Source organism: Bicyclus anynana, chromosome 1, assembly GCF_947172395.1.
Source record: "Bicyclus anynana chromosome 1, ilBicAnyn1.1, whole genome shotgun sequence".
Taxonomy (NCBI): Eukaryota; Metazoa; Arthropoda; class Insecta; order Lepidoptera; family Nymphalidae; genus Bicyclus; species Bicyclus anynana.
In genome coordinates, this window is record NC_069083.1 from 9,946,409 (window position 1) to 9,974,086 (window position 27,678).

General features: G+C 35.3%; 1 protein-coding gene across 5 annotated transcripts in view; it reads right to left on the bottom strand.

Annotated features, from left to right (window-relative positions):
* Window positions 1–27,678, bottom strand: part of LOC112046894 (protein grainyhead) — a 126,993-nt gene that overhangs the window by 56,651 nt on the left and 42,664 nt on the right. For all 5 annotated transcript variants that reach the window (XM_052882888.1, XM_024083736.2, XM_052882770.1 and 2 more), the window contains exon 3: window positions 1,015–1,203. In XM_052882888.1, coding sequence (XP_052738848.1) covers window positions 1,015–1,203 — 189 coding nt within the window. The remainder of the gene's footprint in view (window positions 1–1,014; window positions 1,204–27,678) is intronic.

The following is a 27,678-nucleotide window of genomic DNA, read 5'->3' on the forward strand; positions in this document are numbered from 1 at the left end:
TGATATAATTATTTTTTCCGCCTGTGTATTACCTTCAGACTTCGTACCGAACGTAATAATTTTTTATTGTTTTTCTTAAATTTGCATTTACATTTTCCTTATTACAATAAAGAAACCGAAAAATACCTTAACTCACATATAAGCGAATTAAAAAATATTACCTACAAAAAATAAAATTGATTCTTGGACGCAAAACCAAACATGAAGATTTTTAATGACCATAATTAACCAAACATTCTACGAAACAGCCTGTGTAAAAACATGGAGTTTATATAAAAGGCAGAACAAATATAATAATATCTATTTTTTCCTCTACTCTCGTCGACATTGGAGACAGCACAATTCACAACTACCTTAATTAATTGTGGACCATGCATATTGGACATTTTGTGAAATTGACTAATCTCAAATCAACTCAAATATTTTATTGAAAGTCAAAATTCATCTATATCAAGTAGGCTTAGTTAACAATCACTTTTGAAATTTTATGGTTATGATAATAATGGTGATAAATAAAAGCTTCGCCCAATACCATAAGAAGCTTTCGCTTAACTGTTGGATCAAGAATCGGATACTGAAGGCAGTGATTCTTGAGACGGTACGTATTGTATGGAGGTTCCTCACTCTGAAACCCAGACCACCGGATGTTTGGGCACTCAAATGTCTTGCAACGGCGGGGTTGGATTTTTTGTAAATTTTTAATATTATATTTTGTATGATTAACATTGTTCAAAATAAAAAAAAATGCAAATAAATGAGAGAAAAAACAAGGTGATAGGTAAAGTCAAAAATTTGAAATTAAAGTTAGGAAAGTTCCAAACGAGCCTTGGGCCGAGATGAGCTATTTAGCGTTCCGGTGTAGGAACCATCAGAGTTACAGGTATGGGTAGAATAAACATGCACCTATTCCAAGATAGCCCGCTTCCATCTTAGACGGCATCGTCACTTAACATCAGGTGAGCAGTGAAAAGCTAACTTGTCATTGAATAAAAAAAATAGAATTGTTCAACTCACTGCCAAACTTCCTTGTGCAGATTAAGGTGTGTGTCCTGAGCCAGTGGCGGCAGTTTGTAGTACTCAGTGACCAGGGGCTGCGGCTGGGGGTCGTCGGCCACGCCGAGCACTGCCGAGGTGTGTTCTGACCCCCCCGCGTAGTACGCGCGCCACGACTCGCTGCTGACCTCCATAAGCTCCTTGCGTCTCCTGATTGACAAAAGAAAAAACCATTACATATCTGTATATCTCTATTTTTGCATTTTAAGAAATGAAATATCACGTGTCTCAAACTATGAAGAAATTCTTAACTCACTGCCAATCCGCATTGGGCCAGCGTGATGGATTGTATTGGCCTTACCGCTCTCATTCTGAGAGGAGCTCTGCTCTCGAGCTCTGCAGTGAGCCGAATATGGGTTGATAATAATATTGATATCTCTATTTAGTTGTCTGAGTATAGTATGTCTTACATTAACGAGAGTTTGATTGTCTGTTTGTTTTTCGGCTAAAAAAAATAATTAAATTCATTTAGCCGTTTTAAGTAAAATACACCGAAACTATAAATCTCTAAAATATATCCAAACATAGATAGAATGTTGTGAAATAGTAAGTAACAATAGGACACACCAATAATTCCACTTGAAAAAAAAATTATATTGCTCCTTTTATTTTTATATCATATTCTCCTTATCAGCATATTTTAACGGTCCACTACAGGGACCCTTATAAGAGGGGTCTTCCTCCTTATAGGTAAGGGGATATGGAGCTTAGACCCACCACGCTCGACCGCAGGACCTCGTGATCCGAAATCACATAGGCTAAATATTAGACCAACGATGCAATTGCAGCTACATATTTTTATTTAAGTAATGATGATTTAGTTAATTTATAAAAATATTAATCCTGAGATGTAATATTTTTTAAATGCTTATTATGCTCGTACTTGTAATTAACCAACTAAAGTTCAAGTTCAAAAAACATTTGTTTATTCGTATAAAACAAATTCCAAGTTCACAATCTAACTTTACTAACAACAAACCTAAGCAAAATTTAACCAAATAAAAGAAATTTTTACAAGCCCAGCTAAATTTTTAATACATTTTAATATTCTAGTAAAAATACTATGACGCGGCATAAGTGTAAAAAGGCGCTAATTAGCTTGCCTGTACCTACTCGATAGTTGCAAACCTGACGGTGACGAACATGAAACCACTGACCAATTTTCATTGAGTGTGTCGTATCAATGAAGTAAACGTAAAATACTGGTATCCCAAGCCTGTAGTTTTACAACTGGACCGACTACATCTTACGAACCAGTTATTAGGCGTGACCATTTTGGTACGGATACTGACCTTTGATGGTATCCATCACTGGTCGTCGTCGAATAATACGGCGGTATAATACACGTAGGTACGCTAATTATTGCACACAACCGTGAGTCAGCAGGCCCGGTGGCCGGTTATCACCGCTACGGAGCTTAGCAATAGCACTCAGCAGCCTCGAGGCTGTGTGTGCCTAATTCGGAAGTTCGCGAGCGATCGTAGGCTGCGAGCGGCCATACGTCACGCGGGTCGGGTCGCTTGCTGCTGCATAACCTGAATGTAGAACAGGTCCGTGCCACTTGCAGAACCGGAAGGATACGAGGCAAATCCCTGTTCCCTCGCCAACCAGTTTAGGTTGTGTGACGTCACACCCAGCGGTATCCGACGATGCAGACAAATAAATAAAAAATGTTGGAAGCACGCGTCGGACGAGTTTGACCGGATCGTAGTTCTACCTGATTCCTGTTCCTGGTGGTTTGTTGATATCACGGGAGGTCATTATGTATTGTTATTGTAATAACGATCCCGCTACGAACTTCACATTGATCGTCAATCTGAGCTTTACATTTTACAACAAATCTAGTTACGTTCAATTTAAATCGTTCCTACATGTTCCGCATAGTTAACTACTGACGTAATGTAAAGTAAGTACTAAATCTCAAACCGCACCAAAACTAGCTGTTTCTTTATAAGACGAGGTCACTTCATTACTCAGTGGTCCAGATAGATAATAAATATCAATATTTACTACACTACATTGAGTTATTTATAATCGTAAGCCTGTATTTACAATCGACTGCAACATTTTGCAATCTAAGTTAGTACCTATTACTAATTTTCACAATCTGTTAACCAAGTTTACAATTCCATGCAACGGATGTCAAGATTAGGTATTTGATTAAAACTTTTCATTCTGTACAGTTTTTTTTTGTTATCATTTATGCAAAACATATGTTGCACTTATACTTATCAAAGGTTTTTAAAACCCATAATTATGTAAAAGATAAAAATGTCCTAAATGTCAAGCGCGCTCATCGCCTTGGGCAACAGAATGGCGTCATCCGAGGCGTCATCGTGCATGTTTCCAACTGGCGACCCATCAGTGTATCGATAAATTAACATAGGCTGCTTGAAAATGTCACGTTAGTGTCAAGCGAGAATAGAATATGCGAATCGGTACAGAAAACTGGAAAAGCCAGCTTCTGGCATTTAACCATCAAAGCGTGAGTCATTTGACGAGTTAACTGGCGGCGGCGGCGCGCGGGCGGCGCGGCTGCACCACGTGAATGAGATTCCGGTAGGTGCGCACGTAAAAATCGTGCAACGAATCTAACAGGTTTGCTGGGGTCCTTGCGAGGCCATCGGGACTGGTCTAACCTGCCCGGCGCACATGAACCTCGAATTTCCGATCGTTTCCTATCACTTTTGCTCACATCAGAACCACCGGGTGAATAAACGACACGAACTTTTAAAATTCATCACCGTTGCATAACTTCTCTTTTATTTTTGTCGCAGCATTCGTAATCGATCAACCATTGTGCCCGTATTGTCTCTTGAAGTATAAATAAATAATTAATTTATCAATCTTTTATTGTCAATTGTTCATGGCATTTAGGTTTCGCAATTTGCCTTCTCGTCTGTTTGTTTGGGTTTGAATGGAACGATTAGAAAGTATCACGCGCAGCTGTCGCCAGACGTGACGTATGCTAGAGCGGAACGGATGGCTCGCTCGAAGGGTTGAAGGAATCGATGCAACGCAAACAAAGCATTCGTTACGGTCATACGTCGCAAACCGTTTCTCAGACAACTCTTGTACATTATAGCCGCGTCAGTTAATGTCACGAATACGAATATTGTCTTTTTTCCAGAAATAGCAGTTAATGATAAAATATAATGTGAAATATAAAACAATAATAATTATAATTTAATTAATTTCAAAAATAGCTTATGTGATGTAATCAGTTTATTACGTTTTAAATAAATATGTACGACTAATATAAATATTGTTGTCGATTAATATTCATTCAGATCCATATTTTACTTTGATATTCAATTTAAAAAAAAACTGACTAAAATTACAATATGGTTCAGAAACAAAAAGTAAACATTTGCATACTCTCTGCTTGATTTCGATAGGAACTTGCTTACGATAACTCGTAAAGTACTATTATGAAATTGAGAAAAATATATAAAGTGAAGAACCGAATCAGATATACTGAATCGAAAAACCAATTCGATTACAAGCCGATAAATAATTAAAGTATCAAAAACAATGATTTTGTATTTAATTAAGCGTGAGTCAGTTTTATCTTGGCCGCAGCGCTGCGAGCGCGGTGTCGGCGGCGCATTTCGAAAGGCGCTCGTCCACGTCGACGTCCGGTGTCGCGTCCAACTATCGATCATTCGGTTCGTTAATAAATAACACGTTGGCGTCGCTCGTTGCTTATCTCGGCTGCTCGGGCATGTGGAAAAATTTGGTGTAGGTGTCGTAACGGAGCGACACGCATGTCTCGTGGGGTTGCGTGCGCCCGCCTGCGTGCTTATCCTCTCCGGTCGTTGCTCGCGACTCGATTGCTTCATTATTAATCTTTTAATTAAAACAACCAAAGCCCGAGATAGATTAAGTATTAAAAGTAAAATAGCCGCTGTCTCGGACGAGTCGATAAAAAGATTGCTAATTAAAGTTGCACAAAAAATAATTACAAACATGTGTCCGACTCGTATGCTGTTTCAAGACATTGAAATATTTTTATTTTCAAGGTTACCTTAACTTCAAATTAACTTAATCTGCACATCGATTTTGGTGTTTTACACTAAAATACAACGACTGCTATTCTTGTAAATGCATAAACCTAATTTAGATTTTAAAATGACCCTTTAATCGAAAAATAAACATTTGTAAATAGCGTAAATTAATTGTCCTTACAGCTATTTAAATGTTGTAAGTTATAATAATTACACCACAAAAACTAAATAATTAAATTTATTTAAATTAAAAACATTATTTCTTCTTTTAGTAGTGACATATAGAAACACAATCTTTAAATCTAGTCCACATATAATACTCCAAACAATTATTCCCTAGGAATTCCATAGTCTTGTAAATGTATAACTTGTAAGCAATTCATAATATCGTATTTGTTAAATCATTGTCAAGTGAACGACTTCATACTCTGTCAGCTCATTGCAGCAGGCACTATTCCACAACGATTATAACTCGACAGTGCGAGTCTCGAAGTCGTCTCTACCTCTCTCTGTCGAACACCATATTATAGAAAGAGAGTGGTAAAGATGAATTCGAAACTCACACTATCGAGTTACGAAAACATCGTTACAGGTGCGGACGAGGGAAAGTGCGCAGGGCGGCACAGTTCTACGCGACTTTTATCATCTCTGATAAGAAAAACTACCGTCGATCTCGCTAATGACTCATTAAGCCGAGAAGACATTAAATGTAATGTATTAAATGGTTGGATTTTTCTTAACGGATATCATAAATACTGCACATAGTAGCCTAGCTATAGTATAAATTGTGGTAGGTACATTGATAAGATATTCAATTAAAGTTTTTCTTAAGGTAACTATCTCACTGAACGTACCTATAATTTGTTCGTATTTTTGTTTTCTTTTTGATAAAATGTTACATGTTGTACACAATAAATATAAATTATACAAACTGAAAATATTTTCTTATCAACAAGGGAAGAAACGAAAACCTTTTGTAGTAAATAAGTTTCTAATACTAATAATTGTTACAGAGGGTAAGGTAACCTAAATCTTCTTATTTTACTTAAAATACGTTTACGTCTTTGTAAGTATGTAAACTATAAACTTAACATTTACTGATTCAAATAAAAAATGGTGATTTTTAGTTACTTAAATTAAATATTAGGTACATATTACTAAGAATATTTAGTAATAACAGTTCGTATATCGATTACGGCGAAACATATAGATTATACACATTAATGGGATGTGATATTAGTTAATAAACGTTATCAGTATTGTCTATTACGACACTTGTCCAATGACCATTATTGTGGCGTTTAGTATAGCTAACGATTCGCGATGGAATGCCGCGTTGCTACATTTCGTCAATTAAAGAATTCGCTCTTATGGAATTGCGGTCGCGGTGGACCCACGCTGTTATGGGTCAGCAAAAAACTGAATTCTTCATACCGGTATAAATAAATAAGGGATGAGTACAGTTCGCGCAACGACAGAACAAACCAAACGAGAAGCATTTTTCGACAAACCTCTTTTTGCAGGTTGACGAGGTGCGCATATGCGATGAATCATTTACGGAGTTGTTCACCGTATAAGTATGGCTAACATTATTACTTCTGTTTTCTCGGCAACATTATGTACGGTGGACAAGAAATGTTTTCTTGGAAATATGTACCCACGCAGATTAAAGATGGAAACGCTACATGGGCACTAAATACGTCAAGTCCACTCGTTGGCCAGTAACCACTACTTTGATCTCTATTTAAAAGTTTCTAACGGCTACAAAAAGTGTTATATATTTAAATTGAGAATACTATTAAAATAAGATGTTTATAAGAAAACCTATTTTCATGTCTTGAATAATGGAAAGGGTTTTATAACCGAGCTAATAACGTGGCTATTATTTACATTTCATTATACGGAAGGAGATTTGTGTAAAAAAATGCATTATTATAAAAGTGCATAAAACCAATTAAATCATATATGAGTGAGAACCGTATATTAAATTAATAATAATGTCCTAAATTAAGGTCACGGCAGCGAAATTTCAGTTAAGTCCAACCATCCATCACAGGATATATAGTGCACAAGTGTGTGAGTAAACACTGGTGCACTCTCTCTATATTTATACTTGGGACGGCAGACCGACATGACCACAAAGAGACCCAGCTCAGGAACGCCGTTATTACATTGTCACCGAGGCACGCGGTTGTACTAACTCCGCTAAATCCCAACTCAAAGTTGTTATTGGATTTTTTTCTTCTGGGACTCGAACCGTGGACCTTACATGGTATTCAAAACCGAACTAGCAAACCACGGGTCCAATGAGCAGCTTGCGTTGAAAGTACATCGTATGTTCACAAGAACTTGTAAGTTGTAACGTTTACTGATTTTATCGAATACTGAGACGTTCGACGTATAAAAAATATTTCTCAAAAATGTTTACCTCGTAATAAATTGTTTATAGCACATTAAAGCTTGTTATCTAATAAAGACCTGAATGACATTTTTTCAATGAACATTGGAAAATTCCAAACGGTCTCTTGCTTCTTGACGCAATGTGCAATCAAGTTTAGAAAAGGCCATAAATCAATACAAAAGATTTTCAAAATGCATTTCGATAACAATTATAAAACCGTTGACCATTGATTGACACAGTTCGCGAACTTGACATGGTATCAATGAAGAATATTTGAATTATTCACTAGACTTATAAAATGTACATTTCATTGTATTCACTGGATGCTGTCTCGGGCGCGGCGACGTGTCCGCGGTACTTATGAGCTGAATAGCCACTCTATGTCAAGGGATTTGTTATCATAAAATTCTTTGAAGCGATATAAAGCGGAACACAAAAGAGTGGTTTATTGTGGCGATACGGGTTTTGTAACTATGAATATTGTCACAGAAACAAAACTGTAAAACGTAACTTTATTTTGTCACTCACGTGTTAGTTATTTCTTACAGAAAAGAAAAGTATTTTATATGTTAACATATAGATTTTAGTAAAATGAAAGCTTTGCAGCCTAACTATATCGTTCCATACGACGTAGTTAGGCTGCAGGCTAATAATTCGTAATTTTAGTTACTGTAACAATTCTCATTTATCATGACTACGGAACCCTTTTCACTAGTGTATTATTTCTTTACTTTTGCAAGTAGTTTACATTATATACATCAATACTACACATAAATAAAAATGAAGTGTCTATCTGTGATTTCAAATTAACTGTGTTTTCTCAAGTGTTTGTAGTTGTTTGCATGATACCAAAACACAAACAAGCTTTTTTTAAAAGAAAATCTCTGTTTGTCTATCTCTTTGTCTGGGTTAATCTTTGGAAGAGCTGTGCCGATTTTAATAGGACTCACTGGAAGAGAGAGAAAAATCCATACTTCTTGCGAGATTTGTGAAAAACTGAATTTCACACGGACGAAGTAGCGGATATCCGCTAGTATTGCAATATAATAGTAGGTTAAATTATTTCATACATATTCTAATTAATTAATAAATAACATTGTGCGCTGCTAAGGTTTTTGTCGAACATTAAAGCAATAATTAACTAAAAAGAGTTAATAAAAATGAAGTCTGAAGGTCATCAGAGCGCCATTGTCTATCGATCGCGACTGAATGGCTGCGACTCATTGTGCTCGCAATTACTCCAGCGGGGAACTCGATAAAAACCTACGGACGTTTATCACAGATCATTTTAAAACAAATTATCGTGAGCCGTTGCTTCCACAAAAAACTTGCTTCAAGAAATTTATTTTATAGCGTCTTACGCTACCGTTTTAAATATAATGTTATCATTATATCTTAAAGGAAAAATGGTAACCATTCATATAATGAGCCTTTTTAATAATATTGTAATTTACTATATTGAAACTTAAAGTTTAAAGTTGAATTTTAAAACTCGAAAAAAAATGGAAATAAAGCCTTTGACTGATATAATGCGTACTAAGCTCTAGTTAAGTCTCGTAAGGTGCCTTGGATAATGAGTTACGAGCTTAGGGAGAAGGATCGCCCGCGGCGCCTGACGCTGCCCGAAAACTATAATAAATACACTATTTCCGTTGTATTTTTCTGATTTGATAGCATGCGTGTGGTCTACATTTGATACAATTTATCTAATAACTATTAATTTATTCATGGTACAAATAGTAGTTTTATTAATAATTATTTAGTAGCACAAAATTGGTAGTTACTGTCGGTCAGAGATCTACTAAAACATTATGTAAGGATGCCTTTTTAAGATATCAGCTGGTTAATTTAATTAAGCATTAAGTCAACATCATCCAATACAAACACAAACCCCAACGGAGTCATTAAAGTACTAAGCTCTAGTACAGATACTCGTAGTATAAAGATGCACTCAGTCGCAATGCTTTCCGTTTGAGCATTTTGAGTACGGAACCCTAAAGTGCGCCAACTGTTAAGCTTTGAAGGATCTCCGAAGCGAGATTCAATGGAAATGTTAATATTTTCAATTGTGTGTAAAATAATAATGTTACGATTAAAAGTGCTCCTTACAATGGGAAGGCAAACTATAAATTATATAAGAAATACAGCTTCCAATTCACGTTCCTAAAGGGTGAATAGTAAAAAAATTTGATGTTCCTCCGGCAAACCATTCGGATGCAGTCTGAAAATGAGCATGAAAGCATAAATTAGATGCGACACCTCTGCATAAAGCGGAACGCGGTCGTGGCGCGTTATGCCTGCGAATTGAAACAGGTTCATGACAGGTATCTATATACCTTCAGTGATTTATGAGCGATTATACTGAACTCCGGCAACTATAATTAAATCGCGAAGCTATTAGGCATGCCCGAAACATCGGCGACACTGCCCACGGATTTAAAGCAAAAGTGATTTAATGCATCCAGCTGTGATATCGCTTTGTTTAACTAAAGAATTTTAGATAAGCTGTCAGAGCCATTGGTGGCAGTAATTTAGCTAGCTTTCAAATTTATGGCCACAGACAGGATAAGAATAGAATTATTTAGCAAACAATTTAGCAAACATCGAACTTGGGACTCATTAAGATCTTTTTACGGAATTTATATACCGCTATGTAAACATCGACGGCGTCTCGAAAACCGTTCTAACAACTAAGTCGTGTAGCGTTTAAAAAAAGCTTCGAACAATTCACCTATATACATACATACCTTACTAATACAAAAAGACGCGACGAACTGCATAGCAACATAAATACTTGTCGCATTAAGATAATTTATAGGAAATTGCTTTATGAAAAACGAGATAACAAAATAAAAAGGATTTCATTTAAAACAAGTATCTGGTATCTCGAACGGTCGGCGGGCGGCGCCTTGCGACAACGCTAACTTTTTAATACTACAAAACTGCAAACAACTCGTCAGCAGACTGACAATTGTGAGAACGCGATCAATTATCCCTTTGCAAATAGTAATTGTCAACAATAAATAAAATAGGAATTAACTAGTCGGGAACGTTTTCATTATCGGTTCGCAGTTAAAATAGCATGTCAATCATTTTACGAAGCAATCAACGATGCGGCGATGGCGGGGCCGCAATGGCAGGGCGCGAGATAACTTTTAATTACCTCCGACGCCTATTTACATATTGTAGGAGATACTGACGGATATCTCGCAATTAAGGGCGTACGCTTATTCCTTTTATACGACGATGTTAGTCAGTTTGTTGCAACGGATAACATCTGTTTGACGGAAAGATTAAACGGAGTCAGCGGAATATTTCGCAGCTCGTACCTACAGCGAGAATTTAAGTGTTTCCGTTCAATAAAATATTTAGTAACATTATATCGGAGCTACTTAACATTGATTATAACGTATAAAATATGTCTATCTTCACCATAAAATTTGCATGTCAACATTTAACTTGCAAATTAGTAACTTAATACGGCCGGGCACTGAGCTTATGTGCCAGTTTCTATGGTCGGTGTGTAGATATAGATAATTAGATATGTTGTGTGAAAAGTTCAACGATTTTGTTGCTTATTCTGAAATTATTATGGTTTAGAAATCGGTCGTAGGTACTCGATGTTAAATTCAGTGTTTTTGTATCTTATATTATAGAAGCCAGATGTTTGTTGCGCCAAATCGGCGCCTTGTAATTGCGGAGGTTGACAATTTACAAGCTATCCGAATAGAGCCGCCCGCTTTCATACAAATGCTAGAACCAGAGGTGTTTCATTTAAGATTTTATAAACTATTTTAATACCAAGTTATAACTTTGAATAACCTAAATATATCACATTGTTAGACATTATAAAATACGAGTAGGTATACCTAGGTGACCGACATTAATAAGTAATTCTTACCCAATTGACACTGACAGAAGTCTTAAAAGAATTTGAACATAGACGGTCTTATACAGCTTAGATAGGTATGCTTAATGGCTTCCTGTGGTTAATGTGCCTTCGTCTGTCCACCAAGTTATCAGGCACCTGCCGCAGATTCCTAGTACCATTTCACGCGTAGAACAGTAAGGAACCATGAAAAGTAGCCTATGTGTTAATCCAAAATAAAATCTATTTCCATTCCAAATTTCAGCCAAATCAGTTCAGTAGTTGTGGCGTTAAAGAGTAGGTAACAAACATCCATACAAAATGTATCCATCCAATAACGTTGCGGCGTGATGCTAATAAAAATGCTCAGCGATCAATCTTGCAGTTAATTTACGTGCAATGGGTAAAGGCAGGAGATGAGAGCATGGCCGCCCGCGCCCTCGTCGATTCGCTATCTATCTAAATGCAAATCGGTTAGTTCGGTGGAAGTCAATGATAAATCAGCCTCACAGTTTACACCGTTATGCTGTTCCCCGCAGAAATCACCTAGAGGTCACCCTACACCTTGTCGACAACATTTTTACCATAGCACCACAACATAAAGGTACTTTTTTTTTCTACTGCCGTTTTTTACTCAAACCATAACACATATCCTACAGGTTGTTTGGTAGTGTTCATTACAACACGGGTAAACCGTGCTAGAATGTTTTTTTTTAAATAGTTCTATGGTATTCAGATTCGCCTCATTGCACAGAAATCGCTCATGCTACAATGGCCGTCATTACATGACAGTGGCATAAATATCTATTAGGCCACAGGTCATGTCAAAATAACCAAAAAACTATTGAATATGGTTTTAACAGTTACTTTACAAGAGGGACCACAAATAGATATAGTATCCTCAAACATGAAAGAAACATAATAACAATAAAAAATAATATACCTATACACTATTTTTTTTATTATGGTTTTTTTCATTTCATATGTAATTATGAATGTTAAAAATATTATGATTCTATAATTATGTACAATATAAAATCGGCAACAGTCATAAATTTAAATTAGAATACATTAGGTTTCCAATTAGATTCTAGAAGAATTATGAACCCATTCGGATCTAAATTACGAAAATTTAGATCATAAACATTAAAATTCTAACATGATCTAATGGACTAGGTATATAGTGATACTGAAATAGATTAACGGCTCCAATCAAACGCTTACACAGTATTAATTATATTAACTGACTCGTATTCACAACAAAGACAAATATTCCACGAAAACTTGGTAATAGTGTTCTTGTGAAAGATATGTTCTAATCAGAAAAGCCGAGAATTTAATATAAAGATAATCAGTTTCATATTCTAGAATTTCTTAATTCTTGAAGAAAGGTAAAAATATTGTTTGAGACCAACCATTTCGATAAATGCGCCTGTTGGGTATTTAGATAATAAAACGGGTATTTACTGCTTTCATTCATTCATTATCAACCTAAATATCGCTCACTGCTGAGCTCGAGTATCCTTTCAGAATGAGAGGGGTTAGGCCAATAGTCCGCCACGCTGGCCCAATGCGGATTGGAAGACTTCACACACGCAGAGATTTAAAAAAAAAATCTGGTATGCAGGTTTCATCACGATGTTTTTCCTTCATCTTCTGAGACAACTGAAAAGTTGGAGGTGCATGCCCCGAACCGGATTCGAACCTACACCGTGCGGAATCGGAGGCAGAGGTCATATCCATTTACTGGTTTACCTCATTCTTATTAGAACAGAGAGAACATTTTAAAGACCCATTAAAGTTTTACCAAGTGACTACTTTTATAAAGTAAATAACTACGAGAACATCACTGCCATACAAACTTTAGGATTTAAGGAGAGATGAAAACATCAGACTGTATAAGTAATATTTGTAAACAATACAATAAAGTAAGTATATATAAAAGTCTAGTTGGACTCCAATTAGATATTTTGCTTTTAAAATGTTTATATTCTCACGTGAAAAAATACCTAAAAAGATATAATTTAAATTTAATAGGTATTATAAAAGCGAAGCGAAGATTTATTACTAATAATAAAATTGATTAAAAACAGAAACTTTAAACGCTGTAGTTGAGTTAATCGTCAAACCATTTGGGTACAGTCTTTCACGTATGGAATTTCCGTTCTTCGCTTGACTTGCGATGCCAACTACGTAAATATAACATAGGTAAAATTACCACACGAAGGTTGTCTGTACGTAAACGTTCTAGGGATTATTACATTACTTAGGATAATCGATACAAATAGAATCACGTTTGCATGTTCTCGTTTAATATAGATCGAACCTTCGTTAATGGTCCTATACATTTATTTACATCTTAATTATGTACGGTATAAATATTCATTCGGCTTAGCAGCTTTATCTTTGTACCGATAACGGTGAAACTGATGTATTTAGAATGAAAAAAATACCGTAATTCAAATTATGTAATATTTTACTTTATTCATAACCTCATCTGACCTTAACATGTTGATTATGACCAAATAAATCTGATAAGAGTTCTTTGTTATTAATGATATAAGACAATAATAATCGCACTTATACGTCAAAGTATAAAATAATTTATAGGTAGAAAGGTAAAGCGTGAGGCCTCTCAGAGGTCAAAATGGTCGAAGAGACGGTAGACATTACTCACGTTATCTCTTAAATGCCTAAGGTGATTTCCCATTAGGTACGTCTATTTAATAAAAGAGGATGTGCCGCTGTTTCCGTTTCCACAGATATACTTGTGTATGTGTTTGTGTATGCAACCACTAATCGTGAGAACAATAATATCAATAATATCAATAAACTACAATAATAAAGTAATATGTGACATTGAAAATTTCATAGAAAATAAATGACTATACATTTATTTTCTACTAGCTAATACTCTTTGGTTTTGCGCACGTAGTTCCCGATCCCGTGACAACATGGGCATAAAATATAGCCTATGACATTCATAAATAACGTGGCTTTCTAGAGATGAAAGAATTTTCAGGATTGGTTGAGTAAATTCAGAGATTATCCCCTACCATGCCAAACTTATCTACCTCTTTATAATATCGTTAGTACTAATATACCCACTGATATTAGTATGGATTACGATCGTAGTCACTCTGTTTAGTAAGCCAAGAAGAAAAAATAAATATCGAACGAATTATAAATCGGAATATAATTTTTAGAAATGGTAGCATGTGCAACTAATATTACGTTCTCGTCTCCAGTAGATACTGATTTTATTTTATATAAGTGTATGAACGGACTGAAATGTTACTTCATAAATATCTATAGAATATTTTCACTCATAGGTACCAATACACAGAATAGATTTATACTTTGACAATAAGCTCTTATCAGATTAGCCAGGGGCCCATAATTTGGTAACTACTATTTCTGAAAATGATTGTAGAATCTTTATTGTAATCGATTTGCATGGCGTTTAAATATAGGGGAGCCATTAAAAAATCCGCAATTTCATGTAGATACAGACACTTAACGGGCACAATTATGCAAATATGCAACGACGATTATGGCCTAGTAACCACAGGCTAGTTACAAGAATTTATAGTTTTACTTACTACACGTCGACTCGGCTGGACTGAATGTCCTCAGCCAGGCGTTGCTAATTGCTTATGCCATTTAAAAAATATAATGAATTGCCCAGGATAATCATAGCCACCCACACCAGTCATTTCCCTCCACGTAAATGTTAGTTACGGAAAATTGAGGCAACTTAAGAGAAACGCCTCAGATTGACAAAGAAATAAGTTAATCAGCTAAAATTTTACTGAACAAAAATTCAAAATTAAACTAATGCATTAATTATACTTGGCCATGTAAAATTCAATATTGTACCCAAAAAATACAACCCAATACTAACAACAAAATATAAGTGTAATCATTCAAAACAAATTTATCAATCTACTCGTAAATGCGCGACATTGTCCAATGACAATGTATTAAACATGAATTTTTCTTTGTTATATAAATCCCACAGAAAAACCAAACCAAATGTACATAGTAATTTTTACGAAATTCTTTGTATATACAATTATAAGTGCATTTTGCCGGTGTGTCTGTCATTAACTTAAACGTACGATGTTATTTTAAGGGCCGTAATGGCCGCTCCAGCCAGTCTCCGCATTTTTTTTGAAACGCTCACGGAAAGCTATGCATTTAAACGCTTGAATTATGAAATTACAGTATTGAGGGCAACCATGGGCTGATAGGAGGCTAAACGTGCGATTAAAGCAGTATCGTAAAGCTGTCACTTTCAAGGCGAAATAATTATTGAAATTGCAGACGCGACGGGATAGAATCCACACCCATCGGGCTACCGTGTCCAGCGGGCTTGTGCTGTTGTTTATTTTTACTTTTTAGCCATTTTCGTTAAGGAATCGTTCATAGCCTAACAACTCATAGAAAGCTATCGAAAGTTATATAATGGGAGCCAAAAAGGGAATTTTTGCAGTTACGCGAGTGCGGCAGATAAACATAAGGGACTATGCCTTGCACGTTGTTGAGTACCTCCACCAAATATGAGTCCTTAATATTGGTGGATACGTTTAGGGCAACCAATTCAAAAATACTCAACCAGCACGTCAGATTAAGATAAGGTAGGTGAGTTAATAGCTAAAAATTCCTAAAACATTATAATTTACTAGTGTATAAAATGATAGGCCAAATATCGAAACAGATATGATGATATCAAACAAAATCTCCCTGAACGTTTTACCCTATAGTACCTACACGTACGTCAAATCTAATATTTTTTTTTAAATTAAAGTATTTATAAGGCTTAAATATATGCTATGTCTACGTATAATGAGTACTCTATTGTCTTTGAAACTAAATAGTTTAAATACAAAACGTTATATTATAAATTGACTTTCTCGAAAAAACCGTTACGCAATAAACAATACATTGTGTGTCTAATAAAAGTGAGGGCTATATTTCTTTTTTGTTTGCAATCATATCCCAATACAAGTTGTGCAAGTTCGACACCCAGAAACAATGGGCGCCTATAGATCAAATCGCTGTATTGATTCACAATGCGTAAATTCATTCTGTTATGACAGGCGGGCATAAATTCGCGGCAGGACCCTCGGAGGCTGCGAAACAATACGTATCTCCCTATTGAAGCTGTGAGACATTATCATAGGCCGGCGTAAGACTTATGGACACAGCCCGAGAAAAGGGTAGTACAACAAAAGAAAAAGGGGTTGCGAATTCGTCCTTAATTATTATTTCAAACGGTCAAGAGTGATCGTAAAATTAACGCTACTAAAATATATCAATTTATTTGGAAGAAAAAACTAAAATAGACTAAAGCACGTAAAGGTGTAAAATTAGTAGTTGACGTTAAAAATACTTTTTGATAAAATGGTAAAAATAGATAAAATACTAGTTTTTTCTCTAACTCCTAAAATAAAGTGTCCTCAACCTAGATTAGGTTTCAGTAGAATACATACATACTTGTGTGAAGAATAGCATCATGCGTGTGGCAAAATTTATGAATTGCGTATTTTCTAGACCCCCCTAAAATATCCATAACATATACAAGAAAACAATTATAATAATATTTTGAGACAAAAAGGCGGCATTACTTATCATCACTTACTGCGTTTTCCACCAGTTATTTTTTATAATGAGTATACTGGATGTCGGAGATTATATTTCACTCTGGATTAACACATAGGCTACTTTCTCGGAAAAATCCGCAAATCCCGCGGTATATGTGGACGAAGTCGCGGGCGTTACCTAGTTTTGTTTATAATAGTTAGAGACCAGCAAAGTGTTACCTCATCTTCATATATGATGCCACAGTAAAATGCAGCGAGCTTTTTCGTAAAAAACATATTTCCAAAACATACCTGAATGCACTTAAAAGTAAAATGTACCGTTTTCAAATGTAGACCAACATAATGAGTTTTAAAAATACAAGTAAGTAATAAGTATACTTTTTAAAAGCATTAAATAAAATTATAATATCAAGGTAAGCCGTGCTGAGTTAAACACCTGCGAATAGCCGCAAAATTATAGGTTGTAGTCACAGCGGGCCAGCTCGTGCACTCTCGCTTTTACAATAGATTCGGAGCCGAGGTGCACGCTGATCGCCAAATTACGGGGTAAAGTGTCATAAACACGGGTTGCGGAGACCACTGTTGCATGACATTTGATATTTATTGTACTAAACCACATTAAGGATATTGGAAGGCAATTACACATTGGTAACAATAACCAATTGAATACTAAGATAAGATTTTATTTTGGTACTAGCTGGCGCCGCGCGGTTTCACCCGCGTTGTTCCCCTTTCCGAAGGAATATGGGGGTAATATATAGCTTATAGCCTTCCTCGATAAATGGGCTATCTAACACTGAAAGAATTTTTCAAATCGGTCCAGTAGTTCCTGAGATTAGCGCGTTCAATCAATCAAACAAACAAACAAACTCTTCAGCTTTATAATATTCATCATCATCATATCAGCCGATGGACGTCCACTGCAGGACATAGGCCTTTTGTAGGGACTTCCAAACATCACGATACTGAGCCATCTGCATCCAGCGAATCCCTGCGACTCGCTTGATGTCGTCAGTCCACCTGGTGGGGGGTCGGCCAACACTGCGCTTACTAGTGCGGGGTCGCCATTCCAGCACTTTGGGACCCCAACGTCCATCGGCTCTTCGAACTATGTGCCCCGCCCATTGCCACTTCAGCTTCGCAACTCGTTGAGCTATGTCTGTGACTTTGGTTCTTCTGCGGATCTCCTCATTTCTGATTCGATCACGCAGAGATACTCCTAACATAGCTCGTTCCATCGCCCGCTGTGTGACTCTGAGCCTTCTTATCAGGCCCATAGTTAGCGACCAAGTCTCGGAACCATAGGTCATCACTGGCAACACGCACTGTTCGAAGACTTTTGTCTTCAGGCACTGAAATTATAATATTAGTATAGATTATTTCGCCTCGCAAAAGAAAGAAAGAAAAGAGAAACTGCTACTGACCGCTAGCCTTCGCTAGTTGGAGAGAAACTAAAAGAAGGAAAGAAGATTATAACTCCAATCAATCACATTTAAAAAAAAAATTATAAATTTGGTACAGAAGGTAAGCTTTTGTAGTGTATCTAAGAATAATTTAAATTTTATAATATCATGGTACTGTACATCAAGGGTGATGGTTATAAGCAAAATAACGCCATAGTAATTTTGTACTTACTTGGTCTATACTCTTGCTTAACTAAATTGTTTATAATGATGTGTTACTTTTATTGTCCAATAAATTCAATAATTCTCGTCTTTCTGGTCGTTATATGTCTACAATAAATACTATGGATTATTTAAAGGCACATATTTTTAAATCGCATACTAAATAAGTACAACGAAATTTAATACGCCTGCGGTAAGAATATAATTATAAAATATTCGATAATGACGACATACGTCGGTTGCACAAAAACCCTTAAGCACTGCGGACCCTAATAAAGGGTTGGCTATGTAAGAAAGCGGCAAAAAATTAAGAATCGCCCCGATGAGCCATTATCTTCACATGTTAAAAATAATATGGTCATAGGGTAGTGCACATTCATGCGAGGAGCGTCCAGGAGCGCATTTGAATATCCCTTTGTGAGGGCCCCCTGCGTGCGCCGGACTTCACACGCTCCCGCAGGTACCGCTGCATCCCTTCGCGCCCTACCCAGCCGTTTCGCAGTTCGCCGATACTGCGACTCATCGTACAAGATATTTGCAGAATTAAAACTATTTTTGAAGATTAAACGTGAATAAAAAGCGATTTGGTGCACTCGTTATATAAGGTTACGTGAGAAAGGAAAAGATTTAACGTAAAATAGTTTCAAATAAGTTATATTATCAGTTCGCTTTTGCACGCGCAGTTTAACAATTTACTTAACTCAGATCTTTAAAAAATATTTTATTTCAATAAATTTTCAATTTATTTCAATAAAACATAGTTTTGAATATCATGTGCAATGGTATGAAAAAAATACAGTGAACAAATTGTAGCTACATACGTACAAAATGTAGTATTCAAAAGAATATTACGCATACAACTTCGTCTTTTTGTATCTATTAGTTAACTGAAAGAGCTCGCTTTGTAACAAAATATCAAGCAAAACATGTGTAGGTATATGATTCAATTTTCTTCTTGCATACAACAAAACTCTTTAAGCTATTTCAAAAAGTGTCACTTAAGTTTATGTGAAAGAAATTCAGTTTATTATCATAATTAGGTAAAAACAGAACATGTCGATAAAACATATTACGCTTACATTTATTTTGTATCTCTCATAATTATTATTGAAAGCACGCTGTTGGTACATATTAAATTATACTATCAAAAGTTAACGGTACCGCGTCTTGAGCTGTATTTTTTATAGGCGTCTGCCAGTTACGAAATCTTACCAAGTATCAAATGCCCATGAATTATTTTGATACACTAAACGCATGTTAAAAAAAAACATATTTAACGGAGCTCGTATGTAACACTGCTCCGCGTTTGTCACGATACATCAAATTAGCTAACATCAGAAACGCAAGTGTCAAGATTTGTTTGGCCCGCTATTTGATGGACGCGCTAAACTACGTGTTGTTGGAACACGGCGATTGCTAATAAGTAATAATATAATTATTATTAGTCGGCTCTATTGTGAGTCAACATAAATTAGCGACTAATTTTTGTAAACGTATCGAATGTATTGTTATTAGAAATGCCAATTTAAAATAAAATTGTGCAATGAATTAATATCTAGTTGACTAGCAATGGGGATGATGACTAGGTTTAAATATATTGATTTTTATGATACATTCGGGTAAATAAGGTCAATGTTAACTAATTTATACATAAAAAGCAAAGATTGTCTGGATATTTGCAAAATAAATGAGATTATAAAATTTCAAAATCTATTAAAAATCTTTTGTCGTAATTAGATGAAAATTCATACAGTTTTAGCTTCCTTACATTAAATATGTCATTTTTTAATATATGAACTATAAACATAAACGCACTAATAACAAAGATATTAGTATTTTTTTGAACGCACATACAAATCTAACGAACATTACATTACCTACGACGTCATTAGTTCGTGCCATTTTGTATGGAGCGTTTTTTAGGGAACCGCGGCAGCGCCGCAAATCTGACCCTTTAAATCCCTGTAGCTCCGAAAGTAATGATCGCAGATACCCCTTTACTTTTACGAAATGGCTTTACTATTAGAATACTCTTAATTTATATACAATTTAAAAAACTGTCATCATCCCTATTATATAAATATGTTCGAACAAATACACACATCGCAATCTGGCCCCACAGGTGTATGCAGTGATAAGGTAACTGATGATTTAAATAGGCTAATAATGATGAACTATCATGACTGATGATCACTAAGTACTCACTGCACGAATGGGCCGCCAATTGTTTTCGTCATCGAAGTGTAACATACTCGTAATTACTTTATATAAAAATAAAAAAAGAAATCATCTAATTTTACAACCGCATGTGTAGAGATTTATTTATACCGTTAATTAATCGACCCTGTAATCCTATAGTGTTGTGTGCTAGAGCGAGAGAGAGATCGGAGCTTTTAACAACGCAAAGGCGAGGCATATGTTAGTGGTCGGCTTGAGACCAACGCCGTGTTTCGGAATTGAAAGCCATTTAGAAAAGTTAACAGAACGCCATAAATTTACATTCCGAGCTGTTGCACAACCTTCATCTGCGATTAAGATAAAATAATCTCCGGCCATATTTTAATTTGATTGTCATAATGTGTTACTGATGTTAGTTATTGTTATTTAGAATCCATGTTGTTGGTTGTTTTATGAATTTTTACACAAAAGCAACTATTGGGCTGTGGTAGAGAAGTATAAGCGATAGATTTCAAAATAGTCGTAATATAAAAAGTCTTTCTAAAGTTTGTCATTAAAAGAAATATAGTTGATATAAAACAACTCAGAATTTTTATTTCAATACAAAAAATCATCGCAAAATACCTACCTACCTATAAAAAATTATACTTAATCTTTATAAAACAAAACGCAAGAAACGCAATAAAGGCGGAGACGGCACTCAACTTATTTATTATCACATCAATATTAAACAAATAAAGATGCTAAATTCGATTTATAACGAAATCAGTGTGTAATCTACCGACGTATTCACCTGTCAATCATACTTATTCCCATTGAAAATGTTCCAGTGTCGACGATCTGAAGATGTAATAAAATATAGCGAGTACTCGTAACATCGCGTGTAAGTTGACAGTCTTGAGCTCTCGGCCTTAGCGCGGTGAGACTTCGGACTTTAGAAAGCCTGCGCACCAATAAATACTCGTCCGATTATGATCTACGGCGCGTAGCCCGTAGCTACAATGCATTCAGAACGTATGAATCAGCCTTCCACTCTTTGCGCTGATGATATTTACCAGTAGTTCATCCGAACTTCATAAATCTGCTGATTGAATGCGTGATTATTGAGATTTATAACCAACACTTGCTGCCTGCCTGTGCCAAGTTAGTCTGATTCAATGCGGATCATTAGTTCCTAGGTTCGAGACCTTTGGGCTAGGCTTTTTTATTTGAAATAGATACGCGCTTGACCACGATCTCACCTAATGGTAAATGTACGAGTACACACTACGATGGAAAGCGCTTGCCTAGAAATTGCCTAATATTGGATTTTCTAGATTGGATTTAGTATTGGATTTGTATTGTGAATCTATGTAAAAATGTCATTATGGTGCTAAATGGTGGATATCACACAGTAGATAAATGACATTTTGTCAATTGATTTGATGTTTATTTTAATAGGTTAATGGTAAAGACCAAAATAGTGAATAGTCCAGCTGGCCTTGCTTTGGACCACAGAAAGAGGCTATTTATGAGGGCAACAAACACTAAGCAATCAGACATATTGAAATATAAGATTAAAATGTTATTAGACTTAAAGGAAAAAAATAATAGATGTTTAATGGTTAGTTTGCTCTGAACGTGTGCACGAGCAAGCGCAGCATTCCTGTTGCACTCACGCACGGAGCTAGAAAAACTTTACGGAGCGTGGATGGGATTCCCGGGAAGGCTCTAAGTATACAAAAACCTCTGCACTATGTAAGGACACAATGAACGCCAACATAATTACGTTTACTAAATGTTTTCTGTATTTTTCCCGGAGTATAATGATGTGAGCGATTGAATTTTACCAATTTGAGTTGTTTCAAATGTACGCTCAATGTAATTGTGTTTCTACTTTCATAAGATATTACATTTTAATATACATATTTATTTAATAGAGTTGCTCGATTATACCTGCACCTATTGGTATATTATAAATTACGTTATTGTTGGTACTAAACAATAACAGGAATACTAGTTCAAAATCGACTGAAAGGTTCTATGAGTGGCAAAAATAAATCCACAACATAAACATAAACAAAATAAAATAGGTAAATATTAGATAGATAAATAAAATTTTTGCCCCTACAAAATCAAAATAACACAGTAAAAATAAATAAAATAAAATGAGCAAAGGTATTCTTATCGCTTAGCGACAAAAATCCTCCAAACAACCTGTAGTAGAAAGACTTTATTAGAAAAAATAATAATACGTGATACGAGTATCCAAAGCAAGCTTTGAACGGCCGAAATCAATGAATACACTCGTTACAGCGTAATGTATCAAGACGACTCGAATATTGCTCTAAAAGCCTGTCATAGCCTAAGCCACAGCTTCATCATTCCATAAAATCTGTACGTATCAGCCTATGCCGCTAAAATGGATAAATACAGTAGGCATCTCTAGGCAACAAAATTCCAAATCTTAAGTCGTCCAAGTTTAAAGCTTAGTTTTTTTACAAACTTTTCACCCTCCCTAAATCACCTCACCCCTAAATCTATTTTAAGGTCAAAAACCTATGTTTTGCTCCAAGGTCCCATTTATCGTTATACCAAAATTCAACTTGATTAGTTTAGCCGTTTAGCCGTGAAAAAGTAACAGACAGATAGACAGACAGACTGACAAAGAAACAGACAGAGAGACAGACAGGTTTACTTTCGCATTTATACTATTAGTATAGATTTTAGATAGTAGATAATTTAAGCAACTTTATTGCAACCAAATACCAAACATTATCTTGTATTCTAGGCTACCTAACCTGAAGGAGGATATAAGCTATGTAAGGCATATTTTCTTCGGGGTGTATGTCCTCTGTCGCTAGACGCTTAGCCTTCATAGTTGAAAACTTTGTAAGACATGAACTTTAAAAAGATTTAAGGCTTATTTATAACTTTCTATTTGGTACCTCCTAAAGCCAATAGGAGCCTCCTCATTCCTTACCATGAGTTGATAAACTTACAGCTATAGAATGACGAAGGTCTGGCGATTACAGGCTCGCACTCTAAGATATTGCAAAGGTATTTTTTATTAGTGAGTAATCGTGAAGCAGGGCACTCATGTCGTCCACGCACGAGTCGGCCACTTTCACGTGGGCCGGCGGGCGCACCCATATTAATTGCTCCCGTTCTTCGCCGAAGCTTAATTTATTGCCCTCTCTGGTGATTGTAAAAAGATTTAAGTTTACATTAGTATTTAATTTTATCTCGACTCTACGATCTGACATGACACTGTGCGTACTGTATACCAGTGTTTTTTATAAATGCTTATTTTTTTTTGATAAATGTATTTTTGTGATAGATATATTGTAGTTGAGGAAACAATTGGATAGTCTAACTGATATTTTATAGAAAATCAATATGTCATACATATAACAGAGGGTATACAAATATATAGTTATATACATAGCGAAAATCACCTTGCACCCGTCATACTAAAAAGAAATAAATACTTAAGTATAGCGGTAAGCCTACCCAGAACGATATATGTCACAGAGAACTCTAATAAAATTATATCCGTTTCTACTCTAACTTTCTTTGTTTTACGCCACCTGCTGATGCCCTTAAGTTTTCCTAAGCCGAAGGTTGCCTGGAATAAATCGCTACTTAGCGATAAGGCCGCCTTTTGTATGCTGATCTCTTTTCATGTTTTTGTCATTGTGGTGTGCAAATATAGTACATCTATCTATCTATCTCTAAGTGAACACTCGTAGCCTAAACCTGATAACTAATGTAGTTAGTATAAGACGTCCTTTCAGAGTTCAGTTAATTCTTAAACTTAAACGGAATGGATTATGCATATTGAGGTTATTTTGACAAAGAGATTCGTGAGAAAATGCCTACCCAACTATTTGCCGATGTCTCCATACGGCTACACTAGGCACAGTAAACAAAAAAAATAATTATTGGCTAAACAAAAAAATATGTGAGTGGTCGCGCGCCGATGTCAACGTTTTAAAGAAATAAACATTACGTGTTTACATAACGACCGCCGCCACTACTAATATTTGATATTCGAAAATTCTATTCTAATGTGTGTCTCGTACACGGACTCTACCTGCCACTTTGCGTTTGACACTCCAGCGGCTCCTTTGGTCTTCTCTTATACACGAGATCTTATCTATAGCACGATGAAGTCGATCCATGTGTGAACCAATATCTTTTTTATTTATCAGGCATATTTATCAGATAAATGACATTGGTAGCAAAAATACTCATTAAAAGTAAGTATTATATTAATTTTATAATTTACTAATTGACGGGATTTGTCTTTATCATGATGTAGTCGATCCATGTGTGAACCAGTATCTGTTCTATTTTTCAGACATATTTTTTTCATTTGACATTGGTAAAAAATACTCATTATAAGTAATTAATATAATTTTATAAGTTACGTTTGTGTAAATACCAATTTAAATAGTTCTAAGTCAATAAAACCACCGCTCACTTTGTCGTGCCAATTTAGATTTAAATCAAAAGTTGTAATTGAGTTTCCTCATTAATGATAGATAAAATGTAAATAAATCTCAATACACACAATATTTATGTACGATTTTTTGAGTTTTGACACAGATGCCGGCTCACGGCATTAACTTAGATTTTTTATAATCAAATTTTAATAAATAACACATTAAGCAAAAAACAGCTACGCTTGAAGTCTCACGGTCAAACTCGCAATAAATTTGTTAACGAGCGTGGTGTAGGGATGCCATGATTTGTGGATGACCAGGATTGTCTTGTCCTGATTGCAAAATTTAACAAAATGTGATTTACATTACTTTGTTTACGAATGTATAACCATCTAAAAAACTAAAATTCTAATATACATAATTTTAACACAAAAAAATAAACTTTTTTGCAAAAATTTTACTCCTATTGTATTCAGGAGTAGTATCAATTACTCATCTAGAAGTATCAATTACTTTGACTACATAAAATTGCGTAGACTTACAAAAAGTCCTGTTTTTTGCAGTTGACTGAGTAGTTTCTACGCGGCATCGTATCGGAAGGCGAAATCGCTTGACATTACTTCTTTACTGATAAATTGGTAACTAGCCATGGCCGAAGCCTTGCAGCCAGACTTGACATGATACTGCACTTAGAAAGTAAAGAGTCCTATATTGACCGAGCTGGGCCTCGAAAGGGCTTTTGAGCTTCCACACTAGCTCTAGAGAGATAATAATAATCAATAAGTAGGTATACTAATAAATTAAAATTAATAATTGATTTTTTTACTCTTGTTACCGCATTTACCGCTGTTCTGCGGGAACAAATAGATTATACCAAGAAAGACTTAAAAATTATGGGGGAAACTTTTATTATGAAAGTTTTTGCATTGGATTTAGTAAAGCATGATGTAAGAACTTAATAAATATTTTGTCTTTAATATAGTCAATTTGTTTTAATTGTATTACAAGAGTAAGTCAAGGTAAGGTTATTAAAATTGTAATAGTATATATTACAACTTTAATTTTATATCTATTTTGTTACCAAATATGAGTTACTCAGACAGACGGGACAAAATCGCCTTTATTAATTAAAGTATTCATATATTAAAACGGACAACCAAATACACGGTAAAGTATTTAAGTGCTTATGTTGCTAAGACCTTAAAAAATACCACGGATCTGATTACTGTTAACGTAGTCACCCTACACCAAAAAGTGGCAGGTCGCAGCCCACAGCCCACAACGCGGAAGCATGCGCAGGGCCTACCTTATTTAAGACTAAAAGCGAGAATCGTAAAACGATATCATTGAATTACAATATCCATGAAGCCCTTTATAATTTTATTCGTACCTACGATTGTATTTAATATATTATACGGATATAATTTATATGATAATACACATTTTTATACCTAACTGACATACTAAATTTTAGAACAAATGACTACCTACCTAGAATAGAAAATGTTATTTGCAGGCTTTGGAGAACAATAAATGTATATTGTTTATTTGTTTTTTGCGTAAATTATGTGATATAGAGAAATATCAAGCCAAAACATTACCACGCGGTTCCTTCTACAGTAAGTAGTATATAAATAAATAATCAAACAGGATTCTTCTACAATCTACATTGTAGTAATAAGTGTAATATGTAGTATTATAGATAAAGTTATATTATAGTCAGTATGCCTTAGTAACGGCCAGGTACGAGTATGTCTTATGTCCAATTTAGTATGACTAATTTTTAATGGCATAGGTAATATGACTTTGATTTTTTTTTTAAATATCGATTTGCTGTTTGGATAATTAATTATTATTATCCAAAGAGCAAATTAAAATTCAGAATTTTCAAAAACTCTGATATAATCAAAACAATCATGTAATGGTGAAAAGCTTAAACTATATATTAGTAATTGGTATAATAAAGAGGCTTACTGATTTTGTTTATCAATGAAAACTTTGTTGTATTTCAAAATAAGTAGTCAATACACAAATCAAATGACAAGTTCAAAAATAGTGGCACCTGGCACTGGCCGGTTCTTTTGCCACCGAAATCAACAATAACTATCATAATTTAAATAATTACTCGACAAACACTGCATAATATCGATATGGTAATAAAGATTAAAATCTCCGAACACCGCCGTTGAAGACTGTTACGATTTTCAGGTGATGGCCGAGAACGGGCCAGATTAATAATAAGTAATCGAAAATACCTGCGGAACGGGTCGAAAACTGGTCACAGAGGGGGCAGTTCGCCGCAAGCACTCCTCGTATCACCATTCGAGGAAGTTTCGCATGTCGGACACCGGTCAGCTAACAGAGATCAGTTGACCATTTACTTTGTCAGGGGTCACTAGTAAACAATGGAGTGACCGGTCCACCCCAATGGTTCGAATTTTAAATTTAAAACTGGTTAAAACTAGTGAGTTATCACGGGGCCAGCGTCAGTGCGGGGCTGGCGATGGTGCGGT